The 18,693-nt window shown below is 46.4% G+C and overlaps 1 protein-coding gene across 2 annotated transcripts in view; it reads left to right on the forward strand.

Moving 5' to 3' along the window:
- The first annotated feature begins 5,342 nt into the window (after window positions 1–5,342).
- Window positions 5,343–18,693, forward strand: part of DLL3 (delta like canonical Notch ligand 3) — a 122,004-nt gene continuing 108,653 nt past the window's right edge. Inside the window, exons 1-2 of one of the 2 annotated variants that reach the window (XM_088672859.1) lie at window positions 5,343–5,675; window positions 14,015–14,240. In XM_088672859.1, the coding sequence (XP_088528985.1) occupies window positions 14,187–14,240 (54 nt within the window). In that variant the 5' untranslated portion in view covers window positions 5,343–5,675; window positions 14,015–14,186. Of the gene's footprint in view, window positions 5,676–13,870; window positions 14,241–18,693 lie in introns of those variants that run through there. The other variant, XM_035116867.3, reaches the window with a different exon arrangement.

Genomic DNA, 18,693 nt, shown 5'->3' on the forward strand with positions numbered 1-18,693 from the left:
GGCACTCTCGGGCCTTGTTTCCCCAGCCAGAATGTGTGAATGCGTGCGCTCGAGTCTTCATACTCTTATTAGATGGAAACCTGCTTCCTAAGAGACTGCCTCTTTTCCAGCGCGACTTGGAGGGAGCCAGATTCCCTGGCCCCACCTTCTCCCCACCTTGACATCTCAGTGCAGGAAAGTCCGCTCCAGTCTTCATCCGGAGTCCAGATCCGGATGTAAACAGGAAAGAGAGCCAGCTGGGGATATGCTGGGCTAGGGTGGGGTGGGGTGCGGAGGGCTGCGGGCTTTTATAGGGGAGGAGCACACGGCCGCCTGAGGGGATTTAGCTACTGCTCCACTTTTGTGCTGCATTTTTAAAAAACGACTTGTCAGTAAAACCCTCTGGGGCAGGGATTTCTACTGGTGCTCGGGACTTCCCCGCTCAGCCCAAATATATAATACATGATTTGCTGCGCAAATAACGGAATGTTGGACAGCTCAGCATCTTAGGAACACCAGTTTCAGTTGACCAAATTGCCGGACTCAGGAGGAAAAGCTGGGCAATAGGAGTTGGGTGGGAAGCTAATACGTTGGAAGTGGAGAGGAATTTGTAGATCAGGGGGTGGGGAGTTGGACTGTCTGTAGCTAAGGAATGTGGTCAAAAGCAGCTTTGCCCAGAGCAGCCACCCAGGTAGCAGGAGAGCAAAGATGTGCTGCAACAGCTCGGAGTTGCTGCAGCAGGGTCAGGTGTGATCAATACCTACAGCGTATACCTACAAGTGTGAGTCCTTAGTTCCAGCTTCTCTGACTGTGAACTGGCCGTGACGGCTGCCAAGTGCCGTGTGAGCAAACCAGTTTCAAACCAAAGCACAGAGCATGCCCCCGACCCCCAGCATCTGTGCCCAGCCCACGTGGCACAGCGAGGCCTGGTCCCTCTTGGATTAACAGCAGGCCTGGTGAGTCCCTGGCACCGTTTCCCTTCCTGGTCTCTTTTCCAGGGCAGCTGAAAATGCTGTGTTTGTGTGTGTGTGTGTGTTTTTCCGCCTTCCTTACCTTATTCTTCTTAGAAAGAATGTAAGGGGGGGCGGGGACAGACACTTCCTGACAGGAACTGAATCCAGATCTTTCCCACACTCTCCCCCTCCCTTCTCTCCTTCCCCCAAAGAAAATCCCTTTCCAGGCTGTCTTAAGGTGGGGAACATGAGGGGAATAAACAGCTGGAGGCGGAGAGGCACAGAAGTGTTTAGAACATAAACAGGACGTGACTCTGGAAGGAGGTCTGCATCCCCTCCTGGCTGCTTTTTAAATGCAAGGTTACTTTGCACTGATATCCCCCCCCCTTGCAGCCAAACAACAGGAAGGAGAGGGGGTGGCTTCTCTGTGCGCCTTTTGTGTTGGGCGGAGTAATTTCAGACTTGTCGGAGGAGAGGGGTGGCTTCCAAAAAGCCTTGCATAGGTTTGTTTGTTTTTCAAAAGCATACAATGCCAAATTTTAAAAAAACCAACAACACTGGAAGGTCAGAAATTAACCTAAGCATGCACATCCAGCTACACCGTAAAGAGGACACCTCCTACCCTACCAAAATGAAAGATGAAGACCAATTAAGAGCCAAATCCCTTGGGAAATAGGAGTGCCTTTGCCTGAGCTCTACAGGTAGGCAATGATGGTGCCAGGCAAGGTTTCCCAGGGAAAACATGCCACAGTTGGGGAGCCACCACTGAAAAGGCTCGTTCTCTCTTGACTTCTTCCTGCATCCTGAATTGGCTGTTAACACTTTGGGTAGCGTAAATAGTGTGGTATTTGTTGTATTGATCAGTGCTAAGCTGATCCCATCATCGTCATCATGTGATGGAAGAGTTCTGTTTATTATCTATTCCATTTATATCCCACTTTTTCTTCCAAGGAAAAGGTGGGATGTTATCTCATTGTTATGAATAAGATAACAAGGAAAATAAGGTTTGTTGATGGCCACACATTCCATGCTTTCTTGACTGCCTTGACTCAAGGGGTATCGCACGTGGTTCTCTTCCTCCCCATTTTATCCACACAACAACCCTGTGAGGTAGGTTCAGGCTCAAGGCCTGTGGCTGGCCCAAGGTCACCCAGTGAGCATGACTGAGCAGGGATTTGAGCCCTGGTCCCTCCTGGGTTTTACACACTAACCACTACACCATGCTGAGGGTTGAGGCCCAGGTGCTGGTTCTGCTGAAGGTGGCTTGGCTAAGGCAGCACAGATGCTGTGTTGAAAACTATGGACAATCCAGCCTTCACACACACCCCAGCTGTTCTGTACAGCAGTCTGCTGGGTCTGATAGTCCAAAACAGCTGGAAGACCTCAGGTGTTTGGGGGGGGGGGAGGCTGCATTAAGTGTCCCCTAAAAAGCTGCAGGTTGCTGAGCTGATGTTTTGCACCTAATTCAAACCTCATGCTCTGCCTCGAAGCTTGGGAGGCAAGAGGCTGCTAATCTGGGATGTAATTGTCCTCTATTTCCCCTTCTCTCACACACACAACAAGGTTGCAGTTTGACTTGCAGGGCCTGCGTCCTTCCCCCCCACCTCCGATAAATAAATAAACCCCAGTGTTGCCAAGGTCTTGTCTCATTGCTTCCTGTTTGGCGTGTATAATGAATCCGTTTCCTGCACCTTTTGACATTACCTCACCCTCGGCTTGCTGTTCTGCATCCCGCTTCTCCCCCCCCCCCTCCAGCCTCCCGTTGCTCACCCAGGCTGGTTTAGTAGAGCAGAAGCTGCAAGAGGCGCGATTCAGCGTGTGTTGAAGATAACCTGGAGGGTAATGTGGCTGTGCAATTTGCTGCTGCAAAGTTGTATGTTTCGGAAACGAGCACTGTCTGTCCATAGCTCAGTGGCTGAGTACATGCTTTGCCTGCAGAGTGTTGCCGGCCCTGACGGTGACCTTCCCAGTTAAAAAAGGATCTTGACGGACATAAGAAGAGCCTGCTGGATCAGGCCAATGGCCCATCTAGTTCAGCATGCTTTTCGCACGGCGGCCAACCTTTGGGGAACCTGGAAACAGGACCCAAGCAGAAGAGCTAGCTTGTCCTGTGGCTTCCAGCAACTGGTATTCAGAAGCGTTGCTGCCTCCCAACTGCAGGCAAGAGTATCAGCATTGGGGCTAGTAGCCGTCAATAGCCTCGTACCTGAACTTGTCCAATTCTCTCTTAAAGCTGTCGAGGTTGGTGTCTGTCATTGCCTCCTGTGGGAGGGAGTTCCATAGTTCATGAACGTTGATCTGTGCGCTGCTCTTCTATGGCAAACTCGAAGCAGCTCACAACCACAAAAAAAAGTTTACACGATCTTTCGCTAAGAAATACACGACATTGAATTACTGTGGTCATATAAATGACAGGCAAATGAAAGCCTTTTGTATCAACTAATATGCAATAAAATTAAATGGTCCGCTCACGAGTAAATCCTTAACAGTGCACAGCAATACCATAATCCAGCAAAGATCTCCAAACCTAAATGTTGACTCTAATCAATACCCCTAATCAACAGTCCCTAATCAATACCCCTACCAGGCACTCAAGGAGCAATGAATTTCAGAGTTTCCTGGGAATAGTGATTGATTGACAAACCATTCTGAGAATTGCAGCTGTGTGAGGGGAATAGGGGACCTAATGATTCTCAGCGCTCTTTACAAACTACAGCTCCCAGGATTCTTTGGGGAAGCCATGACTGTTCCAATGACTGGTATGATACTGTTTAAAATGTATAGTGCACATGGAGCCCTTGTTGATCATTCGTTCCAATTTGTTGGCAGGGGGGTGTTTATAGGTTTTCCCATTAATCATTGGTTCGTCCCACACTTCTTGGTGTGTATCCCTGTCACTTTCCTAGCTGCAAAAAGTCTTGCTTTTTCTTTTCAGTGGATTTGTTGCACTAGAACAGGTATCCCCAAACTGCGGCCCTCCAGATGTTTTGGCCTGTAACTCCCATGATCCCTAGCTAACAGAACCAGTGGTCGGGGAAGATGGGAATTGTAGCCCAAAACATCTGGAGGGCCAAAGTTTGGGGATACCTGCACTAGAACAACAGAACCCTTTGATCCCCTTTAATTTTGCAAGCCTGAGATTCCTGAGAAGCAGTGATACTACTCTGAAGGCACCCTCGACTCCCAACAGCAGCGAAGAATACGGGGCAATATCCCCTTCAGCTATAGCATTCAGCCAGGGAGGAGACCTAAACTCGGTGGGAATCGCTTTTTTATTTGTTCAGAATGCATACTTTTCTTTTTTCTTTTTTCTTTCCTAATGTATCCCCACTCACTGCCTCCCCTCCACCAAAAGAAAGCAAAAACCCAGCCCAAGTTGCTGGCAGCAGACAGGTTGGAGACACAGCCCCCTGTGCCACTTCCTTCCATTCATGTTTACAGCAAGGTTCTGTGCTTGTTGGGCCTCCCACGCCCTGCATGCAAGCTTGCTGCCTCATATACGAATAGGAAAGTCTTTGCGTACACCAGGGGCGCTTCCACGCAGCAGATCATTGTGGTCTCGGTGCTGCCCACGCGTGCAAGGTTTTCGCAGCGTCGGCATGATGTCGCTCTGCTTTGCCTGAGAGGAGGGCCGGCTGTGCCAGCATCAAATTTGAGACTCAAAAAAAGAAGCAACTTGAGCTGGGGTTTTCTTTCTTGCTGATTTGCCACAGACTTCGATGCAGCAGCACAAAGAACACGTAACAGCCACTTTCAAAGAGCAGGAACATGCTAGGAAAGGCTTCGCTTCCGCTCATTCTCTGCCATGGCAGCGGAGGTGTCTTTGCAAAAGACTTTGTGCCTTATTCTTAATTTTAAGGAGGAGGAGGAAGAAGAAGAAGAAGAAGAAGAAGAAGAGGGCTCCACCTGGAAGCCACAGAGCTCCCTGGCCACCAGAGTCCCTTCTTTCAAAAGCTATGTCTTGTGCAGGCTGAGAAAGGTCTTCTGCACATGCTCAGACGCTGCATGCCCACACCCTTGAATGTTTTCACAGTTGTGTCTCTTCTTTCCCCACCTCCTTTGTGCCTACTATTTACAGGGAAAACACAAGCAGGGGGGAAAGGAGGGCTGTAAATTATTGGGGAACACCCAGCGCTGACAGCAGGATTGTTGTTTTTCTCCAAAAAAAAAAAGTTGGTGCTACAAAAATAAATCATCTCTGCAGCCGTGCTATCAGAGTATACGGTACTTCTCTAGCCTGGGGGAGAAAGGGGGGGTTGTTTCCAGAAAATGCTAGCAAGCCCCAATATAAATCAAAACCCCACCCTTATTTTCCCTAGGCATAAATTACAGAGCGAGTAAATCGCACCCAAGAACATAGGAGCATACAAAATTGCTTTTATGCCAAGTCAGACCATTGGTCCATCTGGTTCAGTATCACCTGCACTGACTGGCAGCTACTCTCCAGGATTTCGGACCGGAGTCTCTCCCAGTCCCGCCTGGAGATGAAGTTTGGGAAAGCGTTGAAGCTAGTGAACTGTTGTTCAAAGTATCAAGAGAGAAATATAAAGAGCTGACTACCTGAAAAGGTCATAGCTCCCTAGACAAATCTGCCCAGGTGGCAAGATCCTTGGGTGAGTCCTTTCAGTCCCATCAATATTGGAGACGAGAGGAAAAGCCTTTTCTGTGGCTGCCTCCAGATTGTGGGATTCCCTTCCAAGAGAGCTCAGCCTGGCTCCCTCCTTGTTATCCTTCTGCCGGCAGGTGAGCATCTTCCTGTTCAGACGGGCCTTTGAAAACTAAGGCACATAGGATACTGGTCACTGGGCTGCTGTTTGGGCAAACTGCATTTTCATTGCTGGTTCTAAATGTATTTTAATTATTGCTTTTAACATCTTTGCTTTTTATTACTTTGTATTTTTTAATGGGTTTTTTTTTAATGTTGAAAGCCACTGTGAATGCCAGCTTGGGAGAAAGGCAGAATATAAATACTACTACTGCTCATAGCTGCCAAGTCTCCCGTTTTTCGCGGGAAACCCCCGGATTTTAATCCGTTTCCTGCTGTTATCCCAACTAGAAAAAAAAATCCCGGAAATCCCCTGGATTTCCTACCTGCCAGGGAGGCTCCATTTCGGGTGCCGCTCTGCCCATGTCTGGGCACCGGAAATCGGGCAGCGCCAGCACCGGAAGTTGCTTCTACGCATGTCCAGACATGCGTAGAAGCGACTTCCGGTCTTGCGGCGCTGCTGATCCTGCATTTTTCAGCGGGAGACTTGTCAGCTATGCTACTGCTAATAATAATAATTTTATTTATTTTATTTTGTACAATTGATATACCACTTGATTGTAAAAAAGAAAAAAAAACCAACATCAACACAGTTTACAGAAATGATTAAACAATAGAATTATCAGTTAGAAAAATACAGCAATAATTTAAAACTTTCAAAAAGTTAAAAGCACTTTAAAAAACTCGCATCAACTTTCTACCTATCTGGGTAGGCTGATCTGAACAAAAATGTCTTTAGCAGGTGCCGTAAAGAGTACTGTGAAGGTGTCGGCCTGGTGTCAATAGGCAGGGAGTTCCAAAGTGTAGGTGCAGCCACACTAAAAGGTTGATTTATTACAAATGCAGCAGAGCAGCTTTTATGTGGCTCCTGTTGCCAGTTCTGCAGATCAAAGCAGTTGAGTGGGCATCTATGGCCAGATCTGGGCACTAATCTTCAAAAATGGTTTCCCCCAACCTGGTTTTGGCATGCCTGTGGCTCTGGGCTCTCACCCTCCTCAGAACCATACAGCTGTGCTGGCAGGGAATGACAGGAGTTGGTCACCCTAAATATCCGAAGGGTGCCAAGTTGACAACGGCGCCTTTCTTTTTTTAAAAAAAAATATTTTTATTAATTTTCCAATTAAAACCAATTATATCACATTCAATATTTCAAATTATACACATATATATATCAATCAGACCGAATGTTATGCCAAATCATCTAAAGAATTTTTTATTTGGGTTCCCATGCTTCAAGAAATTGGGAATTCCTCGCAACTGTCCACTGCCGTCTTTTTTCTAAAGTTCAAATCGTCCTTCAAGTTCATAATAATCCAGATCTTCCCCTTACAGTCACGTAGATGTTTTCCACTTTCACGATTGTTTCCCAGCTGCTGATATAAATATCAAACAAAGTCTCACAGATGTTCTTTCTCCTGTGTGAGTTAATCAGTCCAGCCTCCCCATAAATCTTCTTAATGGAGCTCCTGTTGCGTTGAAGCAATTCGAAGTAGCGCCATCTTAAAAAGCTCAAATCACTTTCGCTTTCCTCTCATGGCCATGAAAATTTACGATCATTATAGAATTTACAGCTTTTCCAGGCAGGAGACCCAAACATCAAACCATAGACTCTTGGTAAATTAATGGATCTCCTTGCCCTATAGCTGAACTTAGCTTCAGGTCGCTGCTCCAATTTAAAGTGCGTCACAGCTCATAAATCCTCCGAACGCATTCAGAACTCCTTCCGTCCGACTAGGGGGGGGCTTTTCTCATCGGCAACTCCACATCTTTAAAAAAATATGCTCAGTAACAACAGTTATAAGGTTCAACTCACACAGTCTTTTGCTTCTCTTTCACTCCAAACAAGCCAGGACATCGCGTCCGGGAAGGTACGAGGCAACAATATGAAGAAAAAAATAAAATAAAAACTCACTCCCCTTATCGCTCCGTCCCCATCAATCCTTCTTCCAGATGCAGTACAATCTTTGACTCCTCTCACTCGGCAGCATAAATTTCTCAGCAGTAAACAGCGCTTCTTTCCCTCCTTCTGAAGTATGTCCATAGATTTAAGCCTAATTATCTTCTTTAACCATGGAAATCCCCGCCATGCAGATTAGCGTCCGGGAGTCCTGGCCCTTGTAAGTGCTCAGCCCAAGCTCCCCCCACTCCAAAAACAGTCGGAGTGGGTCTGGGGGCATCGCGGGCCAGCGGCCCCTCTCCGTAACCCCCGGAGAGGGTAGGGGGTTGCCATTTACTCCCCTAGCAACCGCCAAATTCCTTACAAAGGTCAGAGAGATGGAAAACAGGTCCGCCATTCCTGCAGGCGGAAACCGGAACCTCAAGTTGACAACGGCGCCTTTCAACCAACCTGGCCGAGACTGAGATCAAGGTTTCCTGCTGCCTCGTTTCAAGTTCACCAGGCACCACTGCAAAAGGGGTCTTCTCAATTGCTCAGTGTGCAGATGCTGCCTGGGAGGTCTGTTTGCAACGATGCCTGCGTAAGATATTAACGCTGTAACGGCTGCCTGCCATGAGTTTGCCAGAGCTGCTCCCTGGCGTCAGTTTGCAAAATGGGGGATTCTCTTAAAAATTACAGCTTTCTCTTCCTCTCCCCACTCACCTCCCCCCAAATAACCTTCCTTTCAGGAATTAATTACCCCTCTTTTGCTTTGGCAGTGGCTGTGCCAATATTTTGACATCCCCGGACTGTTCTTAATGCAGCCATGATGTTTGTTTGCAGATCGGCACGGCAAAGGAAGCGAGACCATGCCTTTTTTTTAATGGGTAGTTTGAAAGGAGTATTGGCTGCCTTCCCAATAAGCCTGCCCTTTTCCTTATTGATAGGAGGGAGAAAATGTGGCTTAGGGTATACATGTGCTCTTTGGGTACATCCATCCATCTGAAAAGCCTTGATGAATCTGACTTGATGTCCATCCTAGTTCAGAGGCGAGTACAGTCGTCCAGGGTCAAAGACCCATTACTGTTTCTGCCTCCAACATCCAAGAGCCTTTCTATGAGCATGAAAGGAGAGCTTTTCAGCCACTGAGAGGACATCTTCTCACCCTTTGTAACCAGAGTGAAAGAGGTGAGGATCGGCTCCTAGGGTCACTCTGGAGAAGGCATGCAGGAAGAACAGTGAGGAGAGAAATTATGGTACCCACAGGAGGCAGTGGTGGCCACCAACCTTGGTGGCTTTAAAAGAGGATTGGAAAAATTCATGGAGGAGGAGAGGGCTATCGATGGCTATGAGTCATGACGCCTGTGCTCTGTCTTTGTGGTCAGAACAAAAATTTTAAAAATCCTTCCAGTAGCACCTTAGAGACCAACTAAGTTTGTCATTGGTATGAGCTTCTCGGAGGCAGCCATGCTTCTGAATACCAGTTGCTGGAACCCACAAGAGGGGAGAGGGCTCTTGTGCTCGGATCCTGCTTGCAGGTTTCCTACGATGGACATCTGACTGGCCACTGTGCGTACAATATGATGTTGGCCTGACCCAGCAGGCTCTTCTCATGTTCTGCGTGCTCCAAGGCTGAAAACACAAGATGCTTCACTTTCAAGAGAAGAGTGTGCAGGTTCTTACACTGGAACTTCGGGGAAAACACAACTCAAGTCGCTCTGAAGGAAGATATTGGAGCACTCCAGATCATTTGCCCCTGGTGTGTGCACAGAAAATAGTAGATCCAGCTAAAAGGCAACGCGTGGAGATCTGCATTGACCATTGCAATGCACCCGCATTTGTATAAGATTGGTGTATGATCCTATAAGGTTGTAAAACCTTAGAAGGGGTGTGGCATTATCAAGAAAAGATCCTGCAGTTCTGCATTTGCCACTACACTACTGGCCATACATAGCTCCAGGGTAGAACATCTGCATCTCCAGACAGGCAGGACTTGGAGAGTCCCCTGCCTCAAACCCTGGAAAGCCGCTTCCTGCCAGTGCTGACAACACTGAGCTCGATGGACCAATGGTCTGACATGGTATAAGACAGCTTTCTTATGATCCTAATGTGTAGCTCTCCATAAGTCAATGGGTTCCAACTCCCATCATTGCCGATTATTGACTGTGCTGGCTAGGGCTGATGGAGACTTCTGAATACTGTATAGGAGCTCCCTTCCGAGATAAATTTGACTGGCTCCTTTCTTCTTGTCCATCCTCTGGCAGATGAAGTCTTTCTTATTCCAACAAACTGTTTCTAAGGAAAGAGCCGATGCTGTGATGTTCTTTATTGCAATCATCTGTATGTTTTAATAGATCATACAGTATATAGATAGACAGAATTCTATCAATGCTCTTTTTTTTCATGTGTACTGCCTCTGAACAGGGAACCATCATTTAGCTGCCATTGGTTTCATAGCTGTCCAAAGCAGTTCTCATCAGCACATCTGACTGTAGTGTGCTGCAGTGAGGATTTTATTCATTCTGACCTGTTTAATTGTGCAACTCTTAGCTATTAGTGAAACACTGTGATCTAAAGCTCTCTAATGCACCTCCCAACTTTTTTCCTTCTTAGCAAAACATCTCCCAAACTCTTTAGCCTTTCTTTATAGGGAAAATTGTTGCTGGTCTTATTCTTTTATTGTTATGGCCATCCCTTTTAATCCATTTTAGTATCACTGGTGCTGCTTTATTCTACTGAGCGCCTTATGCTGGAAAGTCTCGAAATGACGTACTATTTGGACATTTTGTTTTATTGTGCAGATATTTGAAGATGGCTATCGTGTCACCTCTCAGTGTTCTCTTCTCCAGCTGAACATACCCAACCCCTCAAACGTTTGTCAATTTTACCTCTGCTGGATCCCCGAGTTTGCTTTTACTCAACTCGGGAAATGCTCTCTGAGACCCTCTTCTTGGCAATGTGAGAATGGGTATGGTCCTTTTCATTAGTCTGGCCAGGGTTGACCACCCCCCTTCCTCACCATGTGTCGAGGTGCGAAAGAGTGTGCCTCCTATTCAGCTGTGTGTTGCCCACCCCCAGGGAGAAGTGGGCTGCATTTCACACCCTGGCGGCACATGGCAGGAATCTGAGCACATGGCAGGAATCTATCACCTTTCCCATTGTCTCGACACCTTTGGCTGGCAAATGCATTGGGGGTGGAGCAGGGAGAAAGTGTGTCCCTGGGAAAGGCATTAAGGCCTTTCTGTGGGGGGGCGGGCTGCAGCAATGAATCTCTGACCTTTGAAGAATTGGTCAGTTGTCCTCTTGGACTAGTCATCCAAATCCCATGCTGCTTTTTTGTGTCTGTGTGGGACAGGGAGGGAAACCTCGGAGCTTTTTGCCTGTTCAGCATAATTGAAATCTGTTTAGGTTGAATAAGCAAATAACGATGGCTCTAGTCCTTATGATTGCGGGAAATGGGGTTCCAGCTATGTCAACAGTGCTCGAGGCTTGATTTGCAACTTAATTTTAGGAAGTGGGGAGATTTGAAGTGGCCCCCAATCAATGGAAGAGTTGGGAGGGAACGTTCCAAACATTGTTACCAACAGCTGAACAGAAGCAAAGGTTGGCCGTTCTTCCAGTTGAGTGAACATGGAGATCATCTTAGCTACTGGGGGGCATGTTTGACTGAGCATTCCCCCCCCCCCATGCTTCAGTGCATGGACACAACAGCTGGCACCTTCTGGACTGAACCTGTCCAGGGGTCACAGCTGAGGCACGGGGCACCTCTCTCCCCACCTTCAAATAATAAAGCGATCAACCGTTTGCCAAAGCACTTGCGGGTCAGCAGCCGAAGCTGGGGGCATGTGGGAGGGCCTGGGGGGAAATGGAGGTGGGGGAGCGGGGGGAAAGATGAACACAGAATCAGACTCTGTTTTCCAACACTAGCTGGAAAGCAAACAGAAGTGATGTGTGGGGGTTTTAATCAGGGTCTCAAGTTGTGTCGTGTTAAAACACTTGTGGCACATTCAGTGAACTGGTGGCCATTGTAGGGTGGGGAATTGTTAGGAAGTGTAAGCTTTGGGGTCCCACAGATTCCCTCAGTCACTCAGATCAAAACCTGTGTGCCTGAACACCACGGGATGTTGAAAATAAGAGAAAGGGAGGACAAATTATGCTAAATACACAGAAGGCCTCTAAATGCCGGGAAAGGATCCCTGTGTTGTATCTTCTGATCTTGATGTGTGTGTTCTTTTAATAAGTTTAATGTTACTGTTTAAGTTTTCAAACAGCTAAAAATATTGTGCCAACTTTGGATCTCCTGTGCTAATGGAGCTCCCTGAAAACTGCCCTCTAACTGGATCCCATAGAAATGATTTTAATCCTGCTGTCTGTCTATCTATCTATCTATCTATCTATCTATCTATCTATCTATCTATCTATCTATCTATCTATCTATCTATCTATCTATCTGTCCTCTATCTACCAGTATTGGTTGGTTTTCCACAACACAAGTTATGCAAAAAAACAGCCATCTCTTTGCATGATTTGATGTAAGACAGGAGTGCCTGGCATGCTGTGGTCCATGGGGTCACAAAGAGTCGGATACAACTAAACGACTAAACAACAACAACAACAACAACAACAGACCTCATTACAGAGTTGGATGTTCATAAAATGTGTCATTGGTTAATACATAACTATCTGAATATAGTTGTCCATGAGGTGTTACCAGTTGATCCCTTAAACTTTAGCTGTTCAGATATGCTGAATAAAGTAACAACAAAACCATCAGGGCAGGGCCAGGTTAAGAACTTTCGAATCCCTAAGCACTGAAAAGAATATGGTGCTTAAGTCTGCCTACTGGGAAATCCATCACAGTCTGTGTTGCTATTTTTTGCTTTTAGACGTTTCGAGAATTTTTCAACAAGTGCCGTTTGCTGTAATTTTCGGAGCCATCAATCCAGAGTCAAATGGGAAACCTCCAATAATGCTGTTTAGGTTACAGTATATGCCAGCACTCCCCCCCCGGGGGTGGTGGTGGTTAAATATTATGTTAGTTTGCTTGCACATGATGTGGATGAGCTGGGGCGCTTGATGGGGATTAAGAAAAGTGGACACAAAATTGTATTTACTTGGAAGCGAATCCAGTTGGTTATCAGTGAGACCCGTCAGCACGCGCTGGGGATGGCAGGCCGCGAAGTCAGAGGACTTGGAAGGACAGTGCTGGCTCCAGAGACTTTTAAGGGGGCAGGTGCTACGATTAGCATACAGCTGGAGCAATCCTGCTGTTCTCAGAGTGCCCCTCTCCCCAGAACCTTTCAAACTAAATAAAAACCACTGCTGTACGGTTCCAGCCAGAGAGAGAGAGAGAGACAGAGACGGGGGAGATTTTGTAAAATAAAACTTGAGAGAAACAGAGGCGGAAGCTCTTGTAGAGAACGGACAACTTGATCATCTGCTCCTTTCAAACTGTTAAAGAGAACCTGCCCTCTAGGTTCTTTACCTCTAACAGATGCCTAGTGGGCAGAAATTCAACTGGTGCCGCTTTGCTTTCCCCTGTACTGCACCCCCATCCGAGGAAAACTGCTTTTTCAGGGGGATTCCTGCTATTACAGGCGTGTATGTCATCTCAAAGCAACTGTAGTCGCCATTCTGTTGAAGGTGAGCTGGTTGGGGTCTGGTCAGACTCCCTGAGGACCATACATACCCCACTTTGGGGGTGCAAATAAATACAATAAGTAAATACAAATAAATGAGAGCAAAACAGCTGCCTGGGGCAAGGGGCAGCTGTGGGGGTAAGAGCAAAGTGGGCAGGATTCTGTCCTTTGACCGGTTAATACGAGTCTCAGCCGAAGTCACCTCACAGGTTGTTGGGAGGGTAAAATGGGAGCAGGCTGGGTGTTGCTGCCTCTGAAATCCTTGGAGGAAAAGTGGGAATAGAAACACAAAACCTTCCCGTTTAAGATAAACGAAATGTTTTGTGTAGCCTAGGATAAGACCTGAATGTTATTTGGGTGTAATTTTGCACGTGTTGCCGAAACACCAGCTCCTGGGTCAAGGTGCGATATTTCATTATGTATCTTTGTGACGTTGCTGTATGTTGAGAGAACTGAATAAGAAAGAAAGAAAAGCAAGCCTTTCTCTGCTCCAACCAACCACTCTCTACCTCGACTTTTCCAAGGGGACACAGGCGTCCTGCCTACTTCCTGCCGGCGTTCTCTCTTAACACAGCAGCTAGCAGGTCTCATTGTGTAAAGAAGAAAAGAGAAGACGTCGGGGGGAGTCTTGGAGTGGGGTGGGGTAGCGGTTTGGAAAGTTTTTGCTTCTCCGAGGGGCGTGGTCTCTGGCTACAGGAGGCGGGGCCAAGGCCCGCCCTGCCTATAAGACGCCCGGAGGGGCCCCTCTACGCTTCCATTCATAAGCTGCGCGCGTGCCTTCCTGCTTCTGTTTGATCTCCAGCCTGTTCCCGAGGGCGGCACCTGCGGCCTCGTCTGCGCTCCCCGCCGCTTTGGCTCAACTTCTCCCCTTCTGCTGCTGCTCTTGGACGCCGCTCGCCGGGGACTTGGATCTCTGCAGAGTACCAGGAGCAAGCCTTCCTCTCCTTGCGCGCCGATTTGGAGTCCCGGCTATTATGGCTCTCCGCCTCCTCATCTCCGGCTTCCTGGCGCTGCTGTGCGCCCAGCTGGTAAGTGCGCAGCGATCGGATCCCCCGCGCGCGCGTAAAGCGAGAGCGCAGCTGGACCCGCTGCCTCCGGGGTTACTGTCCCGCAAAATGCGTCGTTTCCTACGCGCGGGGAGTAGGATAGAAGTTAAAGGTCCCTTCGCCTCCCGCTCCCGATGCCTGTTTACGGCGATGTTAGGTTAATCCGAGGACCAGGCAGCAGGCAGGAGTGGTTTACTCCGAATAAAGTAACACTTGAGCTCGTGTGTGTACAAATACTTGGGTATCTATCTGCCCAAGCTTTGCTGTTGAGTAGGAGACAGACAAGAGTGTCTGCATGGCCCCCACGGTCGCGGGGCCAAGTTGCGTGCATGGCCCTGGCACCGAAATTTGTGGGTGCCCCGGGCCCCTTAATAGAATTTTGTGGGTGGCCGGGGACCCAGGGAGTTGGCACCTATGGTAGGAGACTGGTCCGTTTGCGTGCGCTCTGGGGAAGAAGGCTTTGGCACCTCAGCCTACAGGTTGCAAACTCCGAGGTCTCAGGCAAGATGTTCATTGTAAAAGGACGTGTCAGATCGATGTCGGGTTTTTAAAGTTTCTAGTCCACATTACTGTGTATACGTGGGAAATGTGTGCAGCCTTTTGGGAGGCTGCATATCTCTATATATGACTTGCCTAAAGAAGTGCTACCGTGGACTTTGGGTCCTTATAATGGCTACTTATTATTAATTGTATATCCTGCCTCTCTTCCAAGGAACTAAATGTAGTCTAGACGGTTCCCCCCATTTTATCCTTTCAGCAACAGAGGTAAGCTAGGCTGATGGAGCAAGATCATGTGGTGAGGGTCATGGCTGAATGGCCCAGTCCTCATCCAACACTCTTAATTTAAGCAACTAAATCCTTTGGAAATACTGTAGAGCAGAACAGAAGGAAGTTGTTTGGTTGGTTTTAAAGGAATCTAGTCCCGGATTGGGAAAGCAAAAGGACCTTGCATGGAGCACATCTGCTGTTGTCTTCAGAAGTTTTTTGTACTGCATTTAAAACAAAATGTGATTTTTAATTAGGCTGCTTCCAGACAAGGGCATAATACTGTAAATGGGTTGTTGCAATATCGCAAGTGGGTTGTTTGCAACAGGTGTGTGTGGTGTTTTTTTTTAAAGAAATGATCAGATTTCCCCTGCAAAGGGTAAATCCAGATTGAATGAAGAGGTGGGGTGCAGGCTGATATTTTATTGATGTACGTATCTGCATTTATCGCTTCCCCATCACTGCAATTCCAGAGGCAGCTCAGTATAACAACTTTGGGCACACTTTTGGAAAACGCTATTTGCACAAGTGATAATGGGTGTCTGGTGAAACTAGGATTCAGATGCAGCAATTGAGATTAAGATGCACAGAGATTAAAAGGGCAAGATCTGGAAATATCTTTTGTTAGGTGATTTAGAGAATTGTCTGTGCACGGCCCCTTCACCAAGCAGTTCACCAAAACTGGGATTTGAATTAGAGTGGATGGCAGTGTTCTAAAAAGACAAGTTTGGGGGTTTAAATTTGCTTAGATTTGGTTGCTGTGTGTGTCAGTGGTAAAGAGAAGAGTAGTTAAATGAATCGGGATCTTTCTTGAATCAAAGTGCCGTTTTGTGTTTGTTGCCTGCGGCCCCCATGAAAACTTGTTGCTGAATCCTTTGTGAACTGGGTTTTTCTCTCCTAAACTTTTACCTTTTCAAACCTCCATCAGCCATAGCCAAAAGTTAGGGATAATGGGAGTTCAGCAACAGCCACCACAGTTTGGCCACCACTGTTCTAGACTTTAAAAAAATCTCTAGTTCAGGAATCTGTTTGGGCAGATGAGCGCATGGATGTTCTTTCCTGTGTGCTGTTGCCATGAAATATTGAGCGGGAGTGATAAGCCCCTCTTCCTTGGCTACTCCCCTTCTCTGACCTGGCAACGGGGCCCCCGCCTGGTTGCTCAAAGCATTGACCTGGAATAAAAGAGCAGATGTTTTCTTCCACCTAATGATTGCAACTTTCAGGGTTAGGGTGTGTGTGTGACGAGAGAGAGAGAGAGAGAGAGAGAGAGAGAGAGAGAGAGAGAGAGAGAAAGAAAGAAAGAAAGTAAGTGAGCAATCAGCACATGGAAGTATTGCTTTAGTAGGGAAGTATTGCTTTGTTTAGGAAACCCAGCCAGATGGGCGGGGTATAAATAAATTATTATTATTATTATTATTATTATTATTCCGATTACATAATTTTGTGGCAAATTGTCCAGACTGGTTTAACAAAACAAAAATAAATCATTATCAGGTTCAGATAGACCTTTGGAACTAAACAGACTCATACTCACAAAAAAGGTAAAACCATACCACATAATACTAGCAAGTTGTACAATTTAATATCCCTTAGTTTTCCCATTTTTACAAAAAGTGACTTCCTACCAAACCCAAAAGTATATTCCAATCATTCCTGTGAGCATGTTCCAGCTCAGCTCAGTATGTCTATACACTTTCCATATGCTCTTGTTTAACTATATCTCCATCGGTATTTTTAATTTTTTTTTAAGGCCGTACTCCGAATTATTCAAGTGCTGGTGTGATTAGCCGGTTCCTACTATATTTTTGTACATAGACTTTATATCTTGACCATTTTTCCTGTAATTTTTGTTTTGACTCTCAGACTGTTTGTTAATTGGGCCATTTCAACATATTCCTGAAGCTTACCTTGCCATTCAATTATCGTTGGAGGTTCTGCTTCCTTCCATTTTTTAGCTATAAGAGTACGTGCTGCCGCTGTTCCGCAAAGAAACATCTCTCTTGTGTTTTTGGGAATGTCTTCATCAAAAATAATCAGTGGAAAAAATTCTGGCTTTTTATGGAGGGTAATCCCTAAAAGTTTTTTTAACTCATCATAAATTTGGCCCCAGAAGTTTTTAACCTTCCTACACAGCCACCACATATGATACTGGTCCCCATTATTTTCCCCGCATCGCCAACATATATTAGCTATATTCTTATACATTTTTGATAATCTCGCTGGGGTGAGGTGCCACCTGTGTTGTATTTCCATCATGTTTTCTTGTATATTATATGATGTTGTAAATCTCATATTTGTCTTCCAAAGATGTTCCCATTGATCCATCATTATTGGGTGCCCAACATCCTGGGCCCATTTAATCATAGAAGATTTAACCGCCTCTTCTTTTACCTCCCATTCCAAAAGTAGGGGGTATGCTTTCATAATAATTTTAGTTTTGTTTTTTATCAATTCTAATTCCAATTTTGATGGTTCATTGGCAAAACCAATTTTTAAATCTTGCTGTAGGGTCCTGTAAATTTTACCACCAAATTTACAGGACCCTACAGCAAGATATTATTATTATTATTATTAGTAGTAGTAGTAGTAGTAGTAGTAGATTCCTTGCAGCATTTGTGGTTGTTTGGGGACATCCCCAGAATTTCTCCCTGCCCCACAGTATGGACATCTATTTGGAATCCACAGATCTGGTTGGCCACTGCAAGAACAGGATACTGGATTACATGGGCCCTTGGCCTGATCCAACAGGTCTCTTCTTATGTTTGTTATATAGATATCAGTGTAGTCATAGAATCGTAGGGTTGGAAGGGTCCCAAGGGTCATCTAGTCCAACCCCCTGCAATGTAGGAATCTCAGCTAAAGCTTCCATGACAGATGGCTATCCAACCTCTGCTTCAAAACCTCCAGGGGAGGAGAGTCCACCACCTCCCGAGGGAGGCCATTCCACTGTCTACCAACTCTTGTTTTTACACTTAAATCTTACACTCTTCCTACCCACCCATCTTTTTTGACACACACACCCTTCTTCCCTTCTTTACTGTCCTCTTTGTGCGCTTCGTTCTTGCCACGATAAATTAGTCTTTCAGGTGTTTTGGAACTGTGTGTTGTCGTCCCCCCCCCACCGCCCCATCTTTATTATTCCAAAGTTGACCCTTGGTGTTGAAAAAGCAGACTCTGGATACTAGTGTGGTTAGTGTGTCAGATTCGGATCAGAGACCCGGGTTCAAATCACCACCCAGCCATGAAGCTGACTGGGTGACCTTGGGTCAGTCACTCTCAGCGTAACCTACTTCACAGGGTTGTTGTGGGGATTAAATGGAGAGGGCGAAAACAGTGTGTGCCACCTCAAGCCTCTTGAAGGAAAGGTCATAGAATCATAGATTTGGAAGTGACCCCAAGGCTCATCTAGTCCAACCGTCTGGAATTCAGGAATGAAGGAGAGATCTAAAATCTACCTTAATAAATAATGAACTCTGGCTGCAATTAGGTTGAGGCTTAGGCTGCATTCCTTCTTGTAAATCTTTCTAGGAAAGCATGTATAGGCTAGTATTCTTCACCTTCTCCAATACTGGGGTGTCTTTATGCGACCTCAAGCAAATCTGTGCTTCAGGGAGCATGTGAAGGGTGAGCTATCTGGCCATGGATTCAGTGAGGAGAAGCAGGAGAGCAG

This window comes from Zootoca vivipara, chromosome 6 (genome assembly GCF_965207765.1).
Source record: "Zootoca vivipara chromosome 6, rZooViv2.hap1.1, whole genome shotgun sequence".
Lineage (NCBI taxonomy): Eukaryota > Metazoa > Chordata > Lepidosauria > Squamata > Lacertidae > Zootoca > Zootoca vivipara.